Source organism: Mustela lutreola, chromosome 8, assembly GCF_030435805.1.
Source record: "Mustela lutreola isolate mMusLut2 chromosome 8, mMusLut2.pri, whole genome shotgun sequence".
Classification (NCBI taxonomy): Eukaryota; Metazoa; Chordata; class Mammalia; order Carnivora; family Mustelidae; genus Mustela; species Mustela lutreola.
Window position 1 is genome coordinate 131539924 of NC_081297.1, and position 16659 is coordinate 131556582.

At 36.3% G+C, this 16659-nt stretch overlaps 1 protein-coding gene across 6 annotated transcripts in view; it reads left to right on the top strand.

The window, feature by feature from the left end:
* Positions 1–16659, top strand: part of ANO4 (anoctamin 4) — a 469407-nt gene that overhangs the window by 445071 nt on the left and 7677 nt on the right. For all 6 annotated transcript variants that reach the window (XM_059186643.1, XM_059186644.1, XM_059186645.1 and 3 more), the window contains 3 exons: positions 646–798; positions 1755–1902; positions 8364–8483. In XM_059186643.1, the coding sequence (XP_059042626.1) occupies positions 646–798; positions 1755–1902; positions 8364–8483 (421 nt within the window). The remainder of the gene's footprint in view (positions 1–645; positions 799–1754; positions 1903–8363; positions 8484–16659) is intronic.

Consider the following 16659-nt stretch of genomic DNA (forward strand, 5'->3'; position numbering starts at 1 on the left):
TTTTGACCAACAGTGATATTGTATCTTTATCATTTCTTTTATATTTATTTTTATGCATTTATTTTCTAATTTATTAATTAAAATTCTACCATAGGGAGGAGCTATCCCTTCTCCCTCATTTATTCAGTTATTTATATCAGCATTATATTAGTATATTAGATATTTAGTCTTTAGATTTAATGCAATACTCTCATTTATTTTGTTGTATATATTGTTCCCACTCTTGCCATTGGTAGCTCCTTCAGGTTTGTCCTGTATCCTACTGACATGCTCCCCATTCCATTTCAAGGACTTCCTAACTTTCTGGCATTATGAGATATTCCAGCCTTCCCTTGTATTTTCCTGCCATGGCTCTGGAATCAAACCTTTTTTTCAAGGAGCTGTGTACCTTTTATTAAACAATGGTACTTAGAAAACAAGATCTGGATCCTAGGTATGGTCATTGCTCCTAGGATGTCATTCCTTCCAGGTCCAGGTAATGCCTCTTTTTCCAGCATCTTGGCCATCTTTGTGAAAGAGGTGTTTCCTGGGCTTCTATATTGGAAAAAAATAAGGGTGAAGACAAGGACACTTTCAGATTATTATCCTTTTGAAAGTAGTAATGGAAAACCAAGACTCTGTTCTTTTTCCTTTTTTCTTCTCTAGTTCTTCAATTTGGATTCACAACTATCTTTGTGGCAGCTTTTCCCCTAGCACCACTTCTGGCCTTACTGAATAACATTATTGAAATTCGACTTGATGCCTACAAATTTGTCACACAGTGGAGGCGACCTTTAGCTTCAAGGGCCAAAGACATAGGTAAGCTGGATTTGAAATGTTTTAAAGATATTAACCATATGGTGGATAAAGTAAAAACAAACACCAACTCTAGATTTTTACTTATGGTTTCCATGTAAGATGACTTAACTTATTCTTGCAAAAGAATAATTATGTTACCTTTAAATAACATGAGACAAGAAGTAAAGGTGCCTATTTGGAAATTCATAATTTCCAATACTAGAGACTTTGTGCTTAAATAGATTTTCAATTTTGTTATTTGAACTTGGAATCTATAATTTTGATTTATTATTGCTTATTTCCTTTTTAAAGTAATCTTCCATTTGCTTTATTTTGCCCAAATGTTTCCAAGTCACATAAAGCATAATCCAGTCTTTCTAAAGACAGAGATGGCCTTTGACAGGAGAGGCTGAGTCTAATCAAATGCAGCCTCTTGCGCACTGCCTGAGATCAGAGATGATCTTTTATTTACTTCTGCATCAATTGCTTGGAACAGAACCAGCAGGCACTCAGTGTATATGGAAGAGAATTGAATATAGATGTACATGGCTCACAGCAGTCTCTAACCTCCATATGAAAGAAACCACATTCAGTGAGCACCTATCCTAGGTCAGTGCAACAGGCCCTGGGCCCACCCAGATGTCAGCACCCTTCAGGAGTTCCCATTCTCGTAGTGGCTTGACAGTGGAAGTGCTCATCTTATTGGATAATGTATTGGTGCCTTATCACTGACTAGAACTCTCTGACTTAAGCCTGATCCTGACTGACTCATTAAGTTTTGAGCATTGATACTTTCCCAGAAACTCCTTCAATGCCAAGGTGTTTGCAAGTACAAATTCTTACTCTTGGTGACAAATGTATTTAGGAATTTGAATGGACCCATGGAAAGGACTATTGAAATGAGTTACCCCAGTTGTTTTCCTACTGTTATTCCTGCTGTTGTGTCTGGAACTAATATAACACTTCTCTTTGAATAGGAATTTGGTATGGAATTCTTGAAGGCATTGGAATTCTCTCGGTTATTACAAATGCATTTGTCATAGCGATAACATCTGACTTTATCCCTCGCTTGGTGTATGCTTATAAGTATGGACCTTGTGCAGGCCAAGGAGAAGCTGGACAAAAGTAAGTTTGTCATAAAACTGTCATGAAATCCCCATTCCCTATGCACTGTGTGATGCTGGTACACTCAGTCAAAAGCTTCTGCATTGGAGCAACCCAGGATGAGAAGGACAGTAGTCGGGGAGGTGAAGTTATGAGGACACTTGCAGCTAAGGAAAACACATCCTGATTGACTGAAGAGTTGGGGCTCAATACAGGTAAACTTTAGGTGGAATTAATCATTTCCCCTACCCCTAACCCCTGCTCACTATGAATTCAGAAATGTACGGTTTGCTAATATGTGTAAGCCAAAACAAGTAGCACATGATCTAGTATACAGTTATGTTATTTTTATAAGTTTGTAAGAGGACAGTTACAATCTGATTCCTCTTGTGACATCATATGGAGACTTTACAAATTCTGCACCAGAAATGTGCAACCATGTGATAAGTATCCTGTAGGTACTCAATAATTCAGTAACTGAATGATTCTTTCCTGGCTATTGACCTGACCAAGGTACATATTACCTCAGGCAAATTCAATTCTGTGGCATCACCTAAGTGATCCCCAAAAGTCATGACTTTCTGGGTATTTCTGGTCAGGTAAAGTCCAAGAAAAATTATAACACATCCCCTAGATTTCATTTCTATATCCTTTTTAATAGGAGAAAAAATTCTTCTTGGCTAAAGTAAAAATAATCCAGTTCTAATTGTGGAATTTAGATGTCTGTAAATCAGAGTAGATTATGTTTTGGGAGACTTTTCAATGTCCCAGAAATCATCCCACATGGGCCATGACTACTCACACAGGCAGCCCTGCTTCCTGGTTTACCAGTCAGAACAAAACTAATCCATATAACTACTGTAGTTAGATTAGCCCCAAGGAGTAATGTGCTACCAAATCAATTCAACCAAATTCATGTACCCCTGGCCTAGGTCCAATTTCATTATTAATCCTACTTAACTGCTCTAAGGCATGAATGGTTGAAAGCAGTAAAGCTTACAATCCCACTATTTGAAGAGGCTTCTATAAAATTCTTTACTATAATAACCATGTGGCCATTAGACACTAATTATCTAGCAACTTCAAGTGAACCATCCCATTTTAAGAGACTTAAAGACATACTATATTACTCATGTAGTCTTTCTAATTTTAACTGTTGCCAGCATATCCTCTGTTTGACTGAGCCTAGAAAAGCTTGCCTTTGTTTAAACCACTTTCCCATTTGTTTTGCATTTGATTCTCAAAACAACCCCAGGACTGGGACGTGCATTATTACCCCCACTTTGAAGAGCAGAAAGAGACTGAGAGATTAAATCCAGAATCACAAGGTGGAGTAACTGATGGAACCCCCATGAAGGCAAAGCCTAGACTCATACAGTTCTCGCCATCCTGAACCACACAGCCGTGGGGGCCATTGCCACATAATGTTTATCTAGCTTACCCAACAGGAGAAAATTTCTTGGGGGTTTAAGTCCCAGTGGTTATTTAAATTCTTCCTGGACCACAAATGTAATGAAACCTGTTTTGGTTTGTGGGGAAAACCCAAAACCTGAAAATAATATGGGAATATTTACATGCAGTTGATAATGAATCAAAGCTTATTGACAGCTTATTAGATTTAAAACAATGTTCATGGAGACCTAAGAGTCTCTTTGATTTAGGTTTATTGGGCTCCCTGGGCTATTTGTTATATATCATCTTCACATAAGAGCCTTCTGGCATTTTGAATACTTATAGTTCTACCTTCTATCTTCTAATCCATTGGTCATTTTTCTTGTTTGCAAATAGTTGCTTTGGTATAAGTTTCTTCATGAATCTTGTGTTCTGCCCCACCAGCTACTTTATTATCCTTTTTAAGGTTTGTTTGTTGTTGCTGTTGTTGTTGTTGTTGTTTTTCCAATTCGGAAATGCTTTAGAAATGAACTCATAGAGGAGCAGCATTGTCAAATTTTAGAATGTTTCAGGCTTTTGAGGTAGCATGTGCATAGTCAAATTATACTTATTATTTAATTCATCCATAGAAATGCCCTATTTCAATTGAGGCTGACTCTAAATCAAAAGTGCTCCAACCAAACCAACCTCCAGAACTCCAGAGTACCTCAGTGCCTCCTTCGGTTTTTTCAGCTTTCCCTGGCTACTCTAAAGATGAGAATTTCATGCATATGTCCAGAGTGACTCAGTTCACATGCCTCTATCCCTATGAAAGGATGTATCAGCCATTCCTGACTGTATTTCCATACTCTCATGAGTGCTCAGTGAAAGCATCTTAGAGGCATAGAAGGGAAGGTTTTCTCGTTGTCCAGCCAGATCTGAACATGGGAGGAATATTGTGAGTTGAGGCAGTGTTCTCCACACAGTGGGTTCACAGGAAATTTTTAAGTGTTTCATCTGTCTTCTTAAGATAGTTCTTTTTGGCTGCAGCCTGCCTAGGTAGATTCCTGAACCAAGGCCCATGCTCAGATTGTTCACTGTTTGCAAAATAAAGTGACTTCGTCTTTCCGGAAATTGTCACATGAGCCCTCTAGACAAGCACTTGGAGAACTAAAATCAACTTTGGATATGCATCAGGAGACAAATTATGAAGTAAAATTGAAGGTGTATACTATGAAATTTAACTCTGATTGACAGAATAGTTTTAATAAAGAAATTAAAATTATTTTTCAGATAACACCAAAAAATCATTTTGAGTCCCCCCCCCCCACTGAACATTTTAATAAACCAATTATTTTGTTACCAGGCTAGAGTTGGGGAACATTCTCTAAGAATATGTGCAGGCTTTAGGATTACTGTGAGATCTATATCTGTTTTAGTGATCTAAATCAAAGCTGGTTTTCATGTAGAAATAGTGAAATCATAAAGACTTAGAGACTTGATGAAGGACACGATGCTCAAACTGTCACAGAATGAACCACAAATATCTTAATAAATATATTTTTGTAAATTGTAATCTAATCAATAGATCAACAGCATAACCAATTATAAAATTGTATTTAAAAACATAAAGTGACTGTATAGAGATTTAATCTTTCTTTTTTCATAATGTCTGGCATTTTTATTGAAGTAAGTCAGGAGTCCAGTTTCTTCTGTCCTTATCTCATTAGCCTAATTATCTATAGATAAGTTTATAAATATGTCATTTATTATCTAAGGCACATTTGACTTTAAATGCATAAACCAGATCTTATTTCCTCTAGCTTTTTCATTCGAGCCCTATCCCATTCTCTTTGTGAATGATCTAGATCTAAAATCTCCAAAGGCAAATTTAATAGCAAAATTCACGACACTCCACAGTAAGTCTGATCTGGAATCTACAAATTCAAAAGTCAACTTCACATTCTTTTCTTTCCCTTAAAACTGACTAGTAATGATCACTAGTTCACTTTTTTCCTTAGAGTAAAGGATTAAAACAGTAAGTCATGAATGGTTTTAAAACCAGAATTCTCAATGAATATGGTCTTTACAGAAGTTCCTTGGAAAAGGCATGCATCCTAATTCAAACAATACTATCCTTACATAACATATTTTCTGAATCTCCTTTCTTGGAAATGCCTTCGGAGGCCCTCTACTGGCCCCTTAAGAAAATTAACTTGTTTTATATTTACAGAAACCCTTCCTTTGTCTGATAGTTTTTTCTATCTCTTACTGCCTGATCATCAGAATAGCTTCATCTTTCCTCTAACTTGGAGCTGGTGGTGTGCCACATTGAGGGTGTGGTGATCTCCTGCTAGCAGATTGGGAGACATGGATCTGCCGCTGTCTATGGCCTCCACATTGACACATGAATGCCCTTACCTGAACTTCATACAGGGAATTGTGAGAAATCTCATTTCCCTGAATTGTGACTACCTTAACTATTTATTGTGGGCAATAGCTAAGATTCTACCGCAGTGAAAAGGCTTTGAGAAATGCCCAGGCAGTTGAGTATTAGCAGCCCCTCTTCTTCCCTGATTATGGAAAGGATATAGAAGGAAGACTTATGCAGTGAATAACTGTATACATGTCCTACATCCATGTGTGATGCTTTGTACACAGGAGCACAGAACCAAACACACATTTTCAAGCTGGATTTATAACTGACATTACATGAATATGCTTAATAAATAGTTCAAAGATACATCCTCTTTTTTTCGAAAGGAGAGTGTTGTCCATGAGACTGATATTTTACTTAAATTTAGAATTTTCCTCAATTGAGTTTTTGGACAGAGCAGCCATTAAGCCACAGTTTTGATCTCAATAAAACTGCAGGGCTGCTTTGGGTAGTAAGAAAGAGTGCAAGAAGCTTATGAATCTTTCATTTCAAAGTTGGACCTGTTTTCTGCAAGTTTCCAGAGCACCTTTCGTCTCTCACTGTTTGGCTCCTGAGAAGACTCTGCTATATTCTATAGTTCACAAAAACTGTCTCCCTCTCTATGACAGCTAATAATCATCAAAGCACTCATTTGCTTTCATGTCATGCTCTAGGCAGTTCAAAGACAAGGGAGACATTATTCCAAATTAGCTTCTAAGGAGTGGTAGGGGAGACCTGCGGCCAGTTGGATTAAGGCATATTACACACCCACTGACCGTGGGTTTCACCCATGAGTGACTTGACAAATGGGTCCTTCTGCTTGGTTCATTTTTTTAAGGCCCTGATAAAACCTCAGTGATTTGTCTTGATCAAGACAACACACAGAACTTATGTCTTCTCAGAACTACCTGTGTGTCACCATTTTGGTGTTCAGCAGCTTGGAGTAATTATGTCAGACAAGTTAATGAAGAGAATTTGAAAGCTATGATTTATTCATTAAATCAATAATTATTTATTGACCTTCTGCAAGGTACAAGAAATAAAATTAATAGTAGCCACTCACATTTAATTAAGATCTTGCTATATGCTAGACACTCTATCACTCACTTTACATGTATCATTTTCTTTAATCCCCACAATGACCCTATAAGGTAGGCATGTCTGTTATTTAATGAAGTTACATAACTTGCCAAATTTGCATGGCTAGAAAGCAGAAGAGATACAGTTTGACCCTCAAACCTAAGTTTTTAGTATTATAATATACTGACTCCTCATACAGAATAGAAGATGTGTCCTCAAGAACCTTATTAGCTTTGGGATATGTAGGTAATAATTTTATTCCTATTTATTGATAGAATCTCTGATGCTTTAGTTTTCCTCAAATGAAATCAGTTGAATTTGATATTTAGTGGATTCCTACACTACACAAGACATAAAAATACTTATGACACCTGCTCTACTCCAAAAGCTAAAGGAGAAGGCCTCCATCCATGCAGGCACCTCAAGCACAAGCTGTATGGTAATGGTGCAGTTAGGTACAGCAGCACCATACAGAAGAGGGAATGAGTCTTTTTCTGGTGGGATTAGGACATCTCCCCAGAAGGAGTGCCATTTTAGTTGCTCATTGAAAAATGAGCACTATTTCTTTCTTTTTTTTTATATTTATTTTCAGCATAACACTATTCATTATTTTTGCACCACACCCAGTGCTCCATGCAATCCGTGCCCTCTATAATACCCACCCTCTCTAAAACTCCCCATGTCCTCCATGCTATTTGTTATGCTCCACAAATAAGTGAAACCATATGATAATTGACTCTCTCTGTTTGACTTCTTTCACTCAGCATAATCTCTTCCAGTCCTGGCCATGTTGCTACAAAAGTTGGATATTCATCCTTTCTGATGGAGACATAATACTCCATCGTGTATATGGACCACATCTTCCTTATCCATTCGTCCGTTGAAGGGCATCTTGGTTCTTTCCACAGTTGGGTGACCGTGGCCATTGCTGCTATAAACATTGGGGTACAGATGGCCCTTCTTTTCACGACATCTGTATCTTTGGGGTAAATACCCAGGAGTGCAGTGGCAGGGTCATAGGGAAGTTCTGTTTTTAATTTCTTGAGGAATCCCCACCCTGTTCTCCAAAGAGGCTGCACCAACTTGCATTCCACTATTTCTACTTAGAAAGAAATGAAGAGAAAATAGAAAAGATAGCCTGAACAGAGGCATGAAAGCATATGGTATATGCAGGGAATGTAGTTTAGCATGATTGTAGCAAGGGATGTGATTTGGAGTGGGAGGGTCATAGAAACACCAGTCACACTTGAGGGATTATGACAGAGTACAGATATTCATTAATAAAGGAATGTGTTTGTGTATGTATGTGTGTCTACACCATCAAGGAAAGAGACAGTGACTTGCCTACTAATCATGCAATGCTGTCTTTCTCCTATTTCTGAGTATTGATTGGGGTAGTGATGTTCTGGATGATGATTCTGAACTAGAAGAATGGAATAAAAGAATGACTTGTTCCTGATTCCACATAACCGGGGTTTTTCAGTAGATCCTAATTTGAGTGCTTATAACAAAGCTAAAGGCATTTTACAAGTATAAGAGCTTCTAGGAAGAGCTTCTAGGAATTGGATGCAGAGGTGATCAGAGCACTAATTATAGAATTCTTTTTCTCTTTTAGGTGCATGGTTGGCTATGTAAATGCCAGCTTATCTGTGTTTCGAATTTCTGACTTTGAGAACCGATCTGAGCCTGAGTCTGATGGCAGTGAGTTTTCGGGGACTCCTCTCAAGTATTGCAGGTGAGTATGGCACACTTAGCCAAACCTGGGCTGGCTCTGCCATAGGGAGGTTTTGCTCAGACAGCTCTTTCTGACTGAGTGGGTTTAAAGCAGTGGTTCTCAACCTTGACCGTGCATTAAAATCCACTGGAGAATTTTAAAATGTCCTCTTGACCAGGCTGTGACCTAAAAAAATTAAAACAAATCTCTGGGGTGGAAGGCAGACATCCAGATCCAGAGAGCCATCTAAGAGTAACCCAAAGAGACCTATACCAAGACTTTATAATCAAAAGAATATTAGAAGCAATAAGAGAAAAACAACTTGTTACATACAAGGGGAACCCTTCCTCAATAAAACTATCAGATTTCTCAGTAGAAGTTTTACAGACCAGAGGAAGTGGCATGCTCTATTCAAAGTGCTAAAAGGAAAAAACAAAACAAAACAAAACACCTGCCAACCAAGAATATTCTGCCCAGGAACAATGTCCTTCAAAATAGAAGGGGAGATGAAGAGTTTTCTAGACAAGCAAAAGCTAAAGGAGTTCATCACTATTTGACCAGCCTAACAAGAAATGTTAAAGGGACTTCTTTAAATTAAAATGAAGGAGGCACTAAATAGTAAGAAAACAGATGAAAATATAAATTGCACTGGTATGTATATAGAAAAGAAGTGGGAATGATCACTTACAAAGTTAGTATGAGATTAAAAAACAAAAGTGGAAAAAATCATTTTAACCACAATAATTATTTGAGGGACACACAAAATATGGACATTGTGACATAAAAACAAAATGGAGGGAGAGTAGGGGCACCTGGGTGGCTCAGTGGGTTAAGCCTTTCCCTTTGCCTCAGGTCATGATCTCAAGGTCCTGGGATCGAGCCCCACATTGGGCTCTCTACTCAACGGGGAGCCTGCTTCCCCCTCTGTCTCTGCCTGCCTCTCTGCCTACTTGTGATCTCTCTCTGTCAAATAAATAAAAATAAAATCTTTTAAAAAATAGAGGGAGAGTAAAGATACAGCGAATAAAGATATAGAGCTTCAGAATGTGATGAAACTTAAATAATTATCAACTTAGACTATTAGTTGTTATAGGTTAGCCTTGATTAACCACAAAGTTAAAAACCTACAGTAGAGATACAAAAGAGAAAGGAATCTAAGCCCACCACTAAAGACAGCTATCAAATCATAAAGGGAGAGAGGAAGGAAAAAAATAAACAGGAACTACAAAACAATCAGAAAATAATTTAAAAATGGCAGTAAGTACATATCTGTCAATAACTACTTTAAATATAAACAAAATAAATTCTTCAGTCAAAAGACATAGAGAGGCTGAATGTATAAAAATCAAGACTGATCTGTTTGCTACCTATGAGACTCACTTCTGATGTAAGGATATAAATAGACTGAAAGTTAAGGGATTGAAAAAGATGTTCCATGCAAATAAAAACCTAGGAAAGCTGGGATACCTATATTGTCTCCTTTAAATATAGACTTTTTTAAGAAAAGAATATAATAGACAAGATCATTTTATAATGATAAAGAGGTCAGTCAATCCAACAAGATTTCTCAACATACCCAACACAGGGGCACCTGGTATATAAAACAAATATTAATAGACCTAAGGGAGAAATAGATAGCAATACACTAATAGTAGAGAACTTTAATACCCCACTTACATCAATGAATAAATCACCCAGACAGAAATTCAATAAAATAATTTTGGCCTATATAGCATGTTATAGATTTATACAGAACATTTCATCCAAAAGCAACAGAATACGTACTTCTCAAGTGAACATAAAACATTCTCCAGAATACAAATCAAAGCCACATAAAATAACACTTTACACCAGTCAGAAAGGCCAAAATCAACAAGTCAACAAACAACAAATGTTAGCAAGGATGTGGAGAAAGGGGAACCTTCTTACACTGTTGGTGGGAAGGCAAGTTGGTGAAGCCACTCTGGAAAACCATATGAAGGTTCCTCAAAAAGTAAGAAATATAGCTACCCTACAACCCAGCAATTGCACTACTAAATATTTACCCAAGGGATACAAACATAGTAATTTGAGGAGAACCTGCACCCCAGTGTTTATAGTCTCAATGTCCACAATAGCCAAACTATGGAAAAAGCCCAGATGTCCATCAACAGATGAATGGATAAAGAAGATGTGTGTGTGTATATATATATATATACACATTGTTGCAAATGGTAAGATTTCATTTTTTTGATGGCTGAGAAAAATTCCATTGTGTGTGTATGCATGTATGTATGTGTATATATATGTACAACACATATATATACATGTATGCACGCATATATGTACATATATGTGTATATACACATGTGTATATATGTGTGTACACACACATACATACATGCATACACACAATGGAATTTTTCTCAGCCATCAAAAAAATGAAATCTTACCATTTGCAACAATGTGGATGGAACTAGAGGGTATTATGCTAAGTAAAATAGATGAATCAGAAAGACAACTATATGATCTCATATGTGGAATTTAAGAAACAAAAGGGGATCAATAGAGAAGTGGGGGAGTAAAATAAGATGAAATCAGAGAGTGCCAGTCCAGCCGGAGAACAACACCTGAAAGTAGGGCTGGGAGATTTAAGGAAAATAGAGAGAGAGATAGCGGGCTCAGGAGGACTACCCCATCTCAGGCGAGTAGAAACTTTATTTCTTCAGGTAACCACTTTTATACAGCTTCAGCACAATGCTGGTATCAATACTCAATCATATACATCAGTGAAAAATGAATCAGGCAGGATGTTAACAGGCTATTAACCTCCAAAATTTGTGATAATCTTAAGGTTCCAAGAATGTGTTTTTTCTCAAGACAAGTCATAAGTGAATCACATAAAACTATGCGAATGTTATTTTCACCCTGAATAGCCTTTCAGAGTCAAGCCATGCGAGCGTCCCCACTGGACTTGCTCCAAGTTCCCTTGGCACACAAGGGCGTCCCCAAGTGTGTCCAAGTTCACTTCTTATCCAGGCTTCCAGAGCCATAACAATGCAAACAGTTCCCAAAAAAGAGAGGGAAACAAACTATAAGAGAATCCTAACTATGGGAAACAAACTGAGGGTTGCTGGTGGAGGGGAGGAGATGGGGAGTGGGGTAAACTGGGTGATGGACATTAAGGAGGGAAGTTGATATAATGACCATTGGGTGTTATATGCAACTGATTAATCACTAAACTCTGACTCTGAAACTAAAATACATTGTTAAGTATATTGCATTTAATTAAAAAAAGAAACATTCTCCAGGATAGATCATTAAAACAAATCTTAATAAATTTAAGATTGAAATCACATGAAGCATCTTTTCTGACTCTGGTGGTATAAAATGAGAAATTACAAAAAGAAAACTGGAAAGATTCACAAGTATGTGGAGATTAAACATATTACTGAACATCTAGTGGGTCAAAAGGGAAATAAGACATAGCTTGAGACATTTGGAAATAGAAATACAGCATAACAAAACATATGGGATAAAGCAGTCCTAAGAGGGAAGTTCATAGCAATAAATGTCTACCTCAAGAGACAAGAAAAATCTCAACCTAACTTTATAGCTCAAGGAACAAAAATAAACAAAAAGAACAAATGAAGTTAGTAGAAGGAAAAAAATAACAAAGATCAGAGCAGAAATAAGACTAAAAACAAATAGAAAAGATCAATGAAACTAGGAGGTGGTTCTTTGAAAAGATAAATAAATTGACAAACCTTTAGCTAGACTCCCCAAGAAAACAAGATTCAAATGAATGAGAAATGAAAGAAGATGCTTTATAACTGACACCACAGAAGAACAAAGGATCTTAAAAGACTAGTGAACAATTATATACCAACCTAGAAGAATGGATAAATTCCTTGAAACATACAAATTACCAAGACCAACTCAGGAAGAAACAGGAGATTGGAACACACCAATTACTAGTAAAGAGAATGAATCAGTAGTCAAAAACCTCCCAACAGGGGCTCCTGGTGGCTCAGTCAGTTAAGCCTCTGACTCTTGATTTCCGCTCAGGGCATGATCTCAAATGGGCCTCCAAACTGGGCATGGGATTTGCTTAAGATTTTCTCTCTCCCTCTGCCTCTCCCTTTCTAAATGAACAAAAAAAAACTCCCAAGAAACCAAAGTCCAGGACCAGACAGCTTCACTGTTGGATTCTACTACCACATAGTCAAAGAATTCATACCAATTCTTCTCAGAATCTTCCAAATAGTAGAAGAGGAGTGAATACCTCCAAACTCGTTTTACATTACCCTAACTCGAAAACCAGACAAAGACACCACAAGAAAAAAAAAAAAAATTACAGGCTAACATCCTTGGTGATGTTCCTTACAAGAGTAGGGATGTATCTTAGTAGCATGGTCGTAAAAGGAAAAAAAAAAAAAAAAAGCAAGCCTCAGAAGACTATGTACAGTATAATATCCTTTCTAGAAAGTTCAAAACCAAAACTAAATAGTATGATATTCAGACAAATGAATATTGATACAAACTTTTGTTAATAATAACAATGAAATTCAGAATAAGGAAAGCAAGGGGATGAGGAGAAGGAGAATGGGGGTAAGGTATAAATTTTTGATACGGTTTTAATTCTTGTGTTACATGGTAGATATATGAGAGTTCATCATATTAAGTATTAAATATAAAGGTTAGAAAAAAGAACATGAATAGATCAATGAGATTTGTTTAAAAAAATTAAATATGATTAGGCCAATTCTGTGTACCTGAGGTTGAAAATAATGTTCTATGGAAATGCAAAGGATGAAGAATAGTCACGATGCTTTTGAAGAATAAAGTGGAGATTTTCCATACATTAGAATTAGTATAAAATTATAATAATCAGTATAGTGGTATGACTGGATCAAATAAATAGAAAATGGAATCGTTTTGAGAACTTAAAAATTGCACATTAAAGATATAATCACAAAATAACACATCCAGTATGATTTCATTTATATAGAGTTCAAAGCAGACAAAACGAAGCACTGTTTTATTCAGGAACACTTGTGTAAGTAGTGTAACTATAGAGAAAAGCAGGAAATTAAATAGCAGTTAACTTTCTGAGTGTCTGGGATTGCTTTTGAGGCATTTCTAAGTTATTGACTCCTGTTAATATGGTTAAGACACATGTTCTGTGTTTTAACGTGGATGGCAGTTATGTGAAGTTCACTATCATCCTTTTAAATGTATATATACTCTCTCACTTTTAAAAATGGGAGTAGATTAACTATACCTGTCACTGGAAAAAATATATATATTTGCAAACCAATAATCCATTTCCTGAGAAACAAAAGCTGCTTTAGAGAATGCACTAACTTAAGTGGGAACACCCTGACTTTCCCACAGGTAAAATTGAAGTCAAGAAATTACAAGTGTTACTTTATGAAAACAACTCTGACTTTCTTGAAAAAAAACTCTCCAAACATTAATTCCACTGGACCACTTAGTTTCTTTGAAGGTATTAAATGAAGATTAGAGAAGTAGCACATTGATTCACTTAGCTTTGAAACTTAGCTTTCTGTCTGTTTCTACAGCAGCACCAGGGTAGTGTTTTCTTTGCATAAATAAATAAATAAAATAGCACTGCATCAAAATAAATATTTGACATTTGGCAAATAAATAGCACCACGTCAAAAACAGAGATGAGCACAAAGACATCTGAGCACCTCTCAGACCTCTGCCTCGTTGGAAAGTCCAGTGGGATCAGTAGTAGGCTGGCACATCAGCTGAGAGCTCTACCTGAAGCATTCATCTGCAAACTCAAAGAAGAGAGGGGAGAGTTCAAAATTTTAGCACCTGGTGAGATGGAAAACATAATTGTGTTACTAGGGAAACCAATGTCCAAAGAAACTTCATGAATTACCTAAGATCATAAAATGAGGCAGACCCCAAATACAGTTTCAGTGTGCTTTTCAGTGCATAGTTCTGGAGAGAACTGAGGGCAGTGAAGCAGATGATAGCCAAACTCATTAGCACACTGCAATTTAATTGTCTTAGGGTAGCAATGAGGAGTCTTCTAAAGAGAAACTTGACTTTTTGATACAATGACTTAAGAGAGTAGGAAGGCCAGAAACCTGCTGCTTCTGAAAACTGAAACTTCTTAAAAATTTCATAGATTCTGAGAACAAGACTCAGAAGTGCCAATGTAGGCACATTGCATCCTTTCTGCACAAATTAGCAGAGCTCTGTGACAGATCCACAAATGGTTGTATACTATACAGAGGTTGAGCCAATAGATGCATATTCTCAACCACTGGATCTCTGTATAGAAATTATCTGATATTGCCATCTCACTGTAGCCACCAATGTAAGTGCTTTCTAAATATTAATAGTGTGTATTGCATGGAGCACTGGGTATGGTGCATAAACAATGAATTCTGGTACACTGAAAACTAATTTAAAAAAATACAAAATAAAAAATGACAATGTACATTTCATGCAGTCTGTAGTTAAAAACTCAAAATAAAAATATGTTTTACCTTCAAAAAAAGAATGTTAATTTTTAAAATGTTAATTTTAAAAATCCATTAATTAAAATGTAAGATCACCACCTAAAAACAAGTGTTTTCTTCTTTTTTGCATATTTCAGTAGTCCTTGCTTATCTGTGGGAGATACAGTCCAAGACCCCAAGTGGACGCTTAAATCTGTGGGTGGTACCAAACCCTGTATATGTTATGTTTTTCCTATACATACTTACATAATAAAGTTTAATTTATAAATTAGGCATAATAAGAAATTAGCAACAATAATAAAACAATTATAACAAAATACTATAAGAAAAGTTATATAGTATCTCTCTCAAAATATCTTCTAGTAGTGTACTCACTCACCTTTCTTTTGATGATATAAGATGATATAATTCCTACATGAAGAAATGAAGCAAGGAGAATGACATAGACATTGTGACCTAGCATTGGGCTACTATTGGCACCGTGACAGTAGACAGAAAGAGGACCATCTACCTCCTGACTGTGGTAGGGAAGGTGTGGTAACTGAAACCACATAAATCCAAACAGCAGAATGGGGTGGGGCGGCAAACTATGACTTGCATATATGTACAGTTTGATAAACAGAGTCATGTTTGGTACTCTCTGTCATCATTGGGTCATAAAAAGTGTTTCAATCTTTTCAGTCTTCATACTTTTATTTAATGAGTGTTTATATTTGATATAAATGAATTCATTTATTTGCTACAAATTTATAGTAGAAATTTAAGAATGATATGTCCATATTGTGTCTTTGGAAACAATCAAGGGAAAACCATGATTTTCCATCCAGTGAATTTAGGAGGGATCTGGGGAGGAAGAGATTTACTAACATTCTTCAAAGGAAAAGCTGAACAAGGTCTAAGAAGCAAAGAGCTGGGGCAATCACAATGAAGGGCAAAAGAGCAGTGTTGAGGCATTAATAGGAAAGGAGCAGTATGTTCCAAGAGTAATCTTGTTTTAATAAATGCTGTCATGTAAAAAAAAAGTTTAAGGAGTTAATGAGGGTAACTGTTGAAACAATTTTTATAAATTTTTTATAAATACAATAAATAATAATATAATAAAAGCATAGTCATTTTTCTTCTAGAATGTTTACTCACACTACATTTGAAATATAGGTAGCTAAAGAAACACAGAAATCACGTTTGTTAACTTAATTGAAGAAAGCACAGTTCCTGGTTCTTGTGCTCTGCAAAAGGTTAAAAAAAATAATTAAAAAAAAAGAATAGTTCATGCAGACTTTAAGCCCTGAATAGTTTAGACCTTTGACAGGAACCATTTATATAACCATATATTAGAATAAAATGTTCTAGACAATTACCTAATCATCATCATTATAGAGGGAACCAATGGCTTGAAGACACTAATAGATTAATTCTTAATTTCAGCAGATATGCACTATAAATATAATTTTACTGACAAAATAGATAATCATTATATACCATAAGCATTAATGATAAGTAAGATGATGATTGTGAAGATAATTTCCCATTTCTACAGCTCATTTCTACAGTCCCTGGTACTTTCCAAAGATGCTCTGCATAGGACAAAAATTGACATATTGGCCAATGGACTAGGATAGGCAGCCCAGAAATAAATGCACACCTACATGGTCAATTAATCTGTGAAAAAAGGAGGCAACTGAGAAAAGACAGTCTATAAAACAGATGGTATTGGG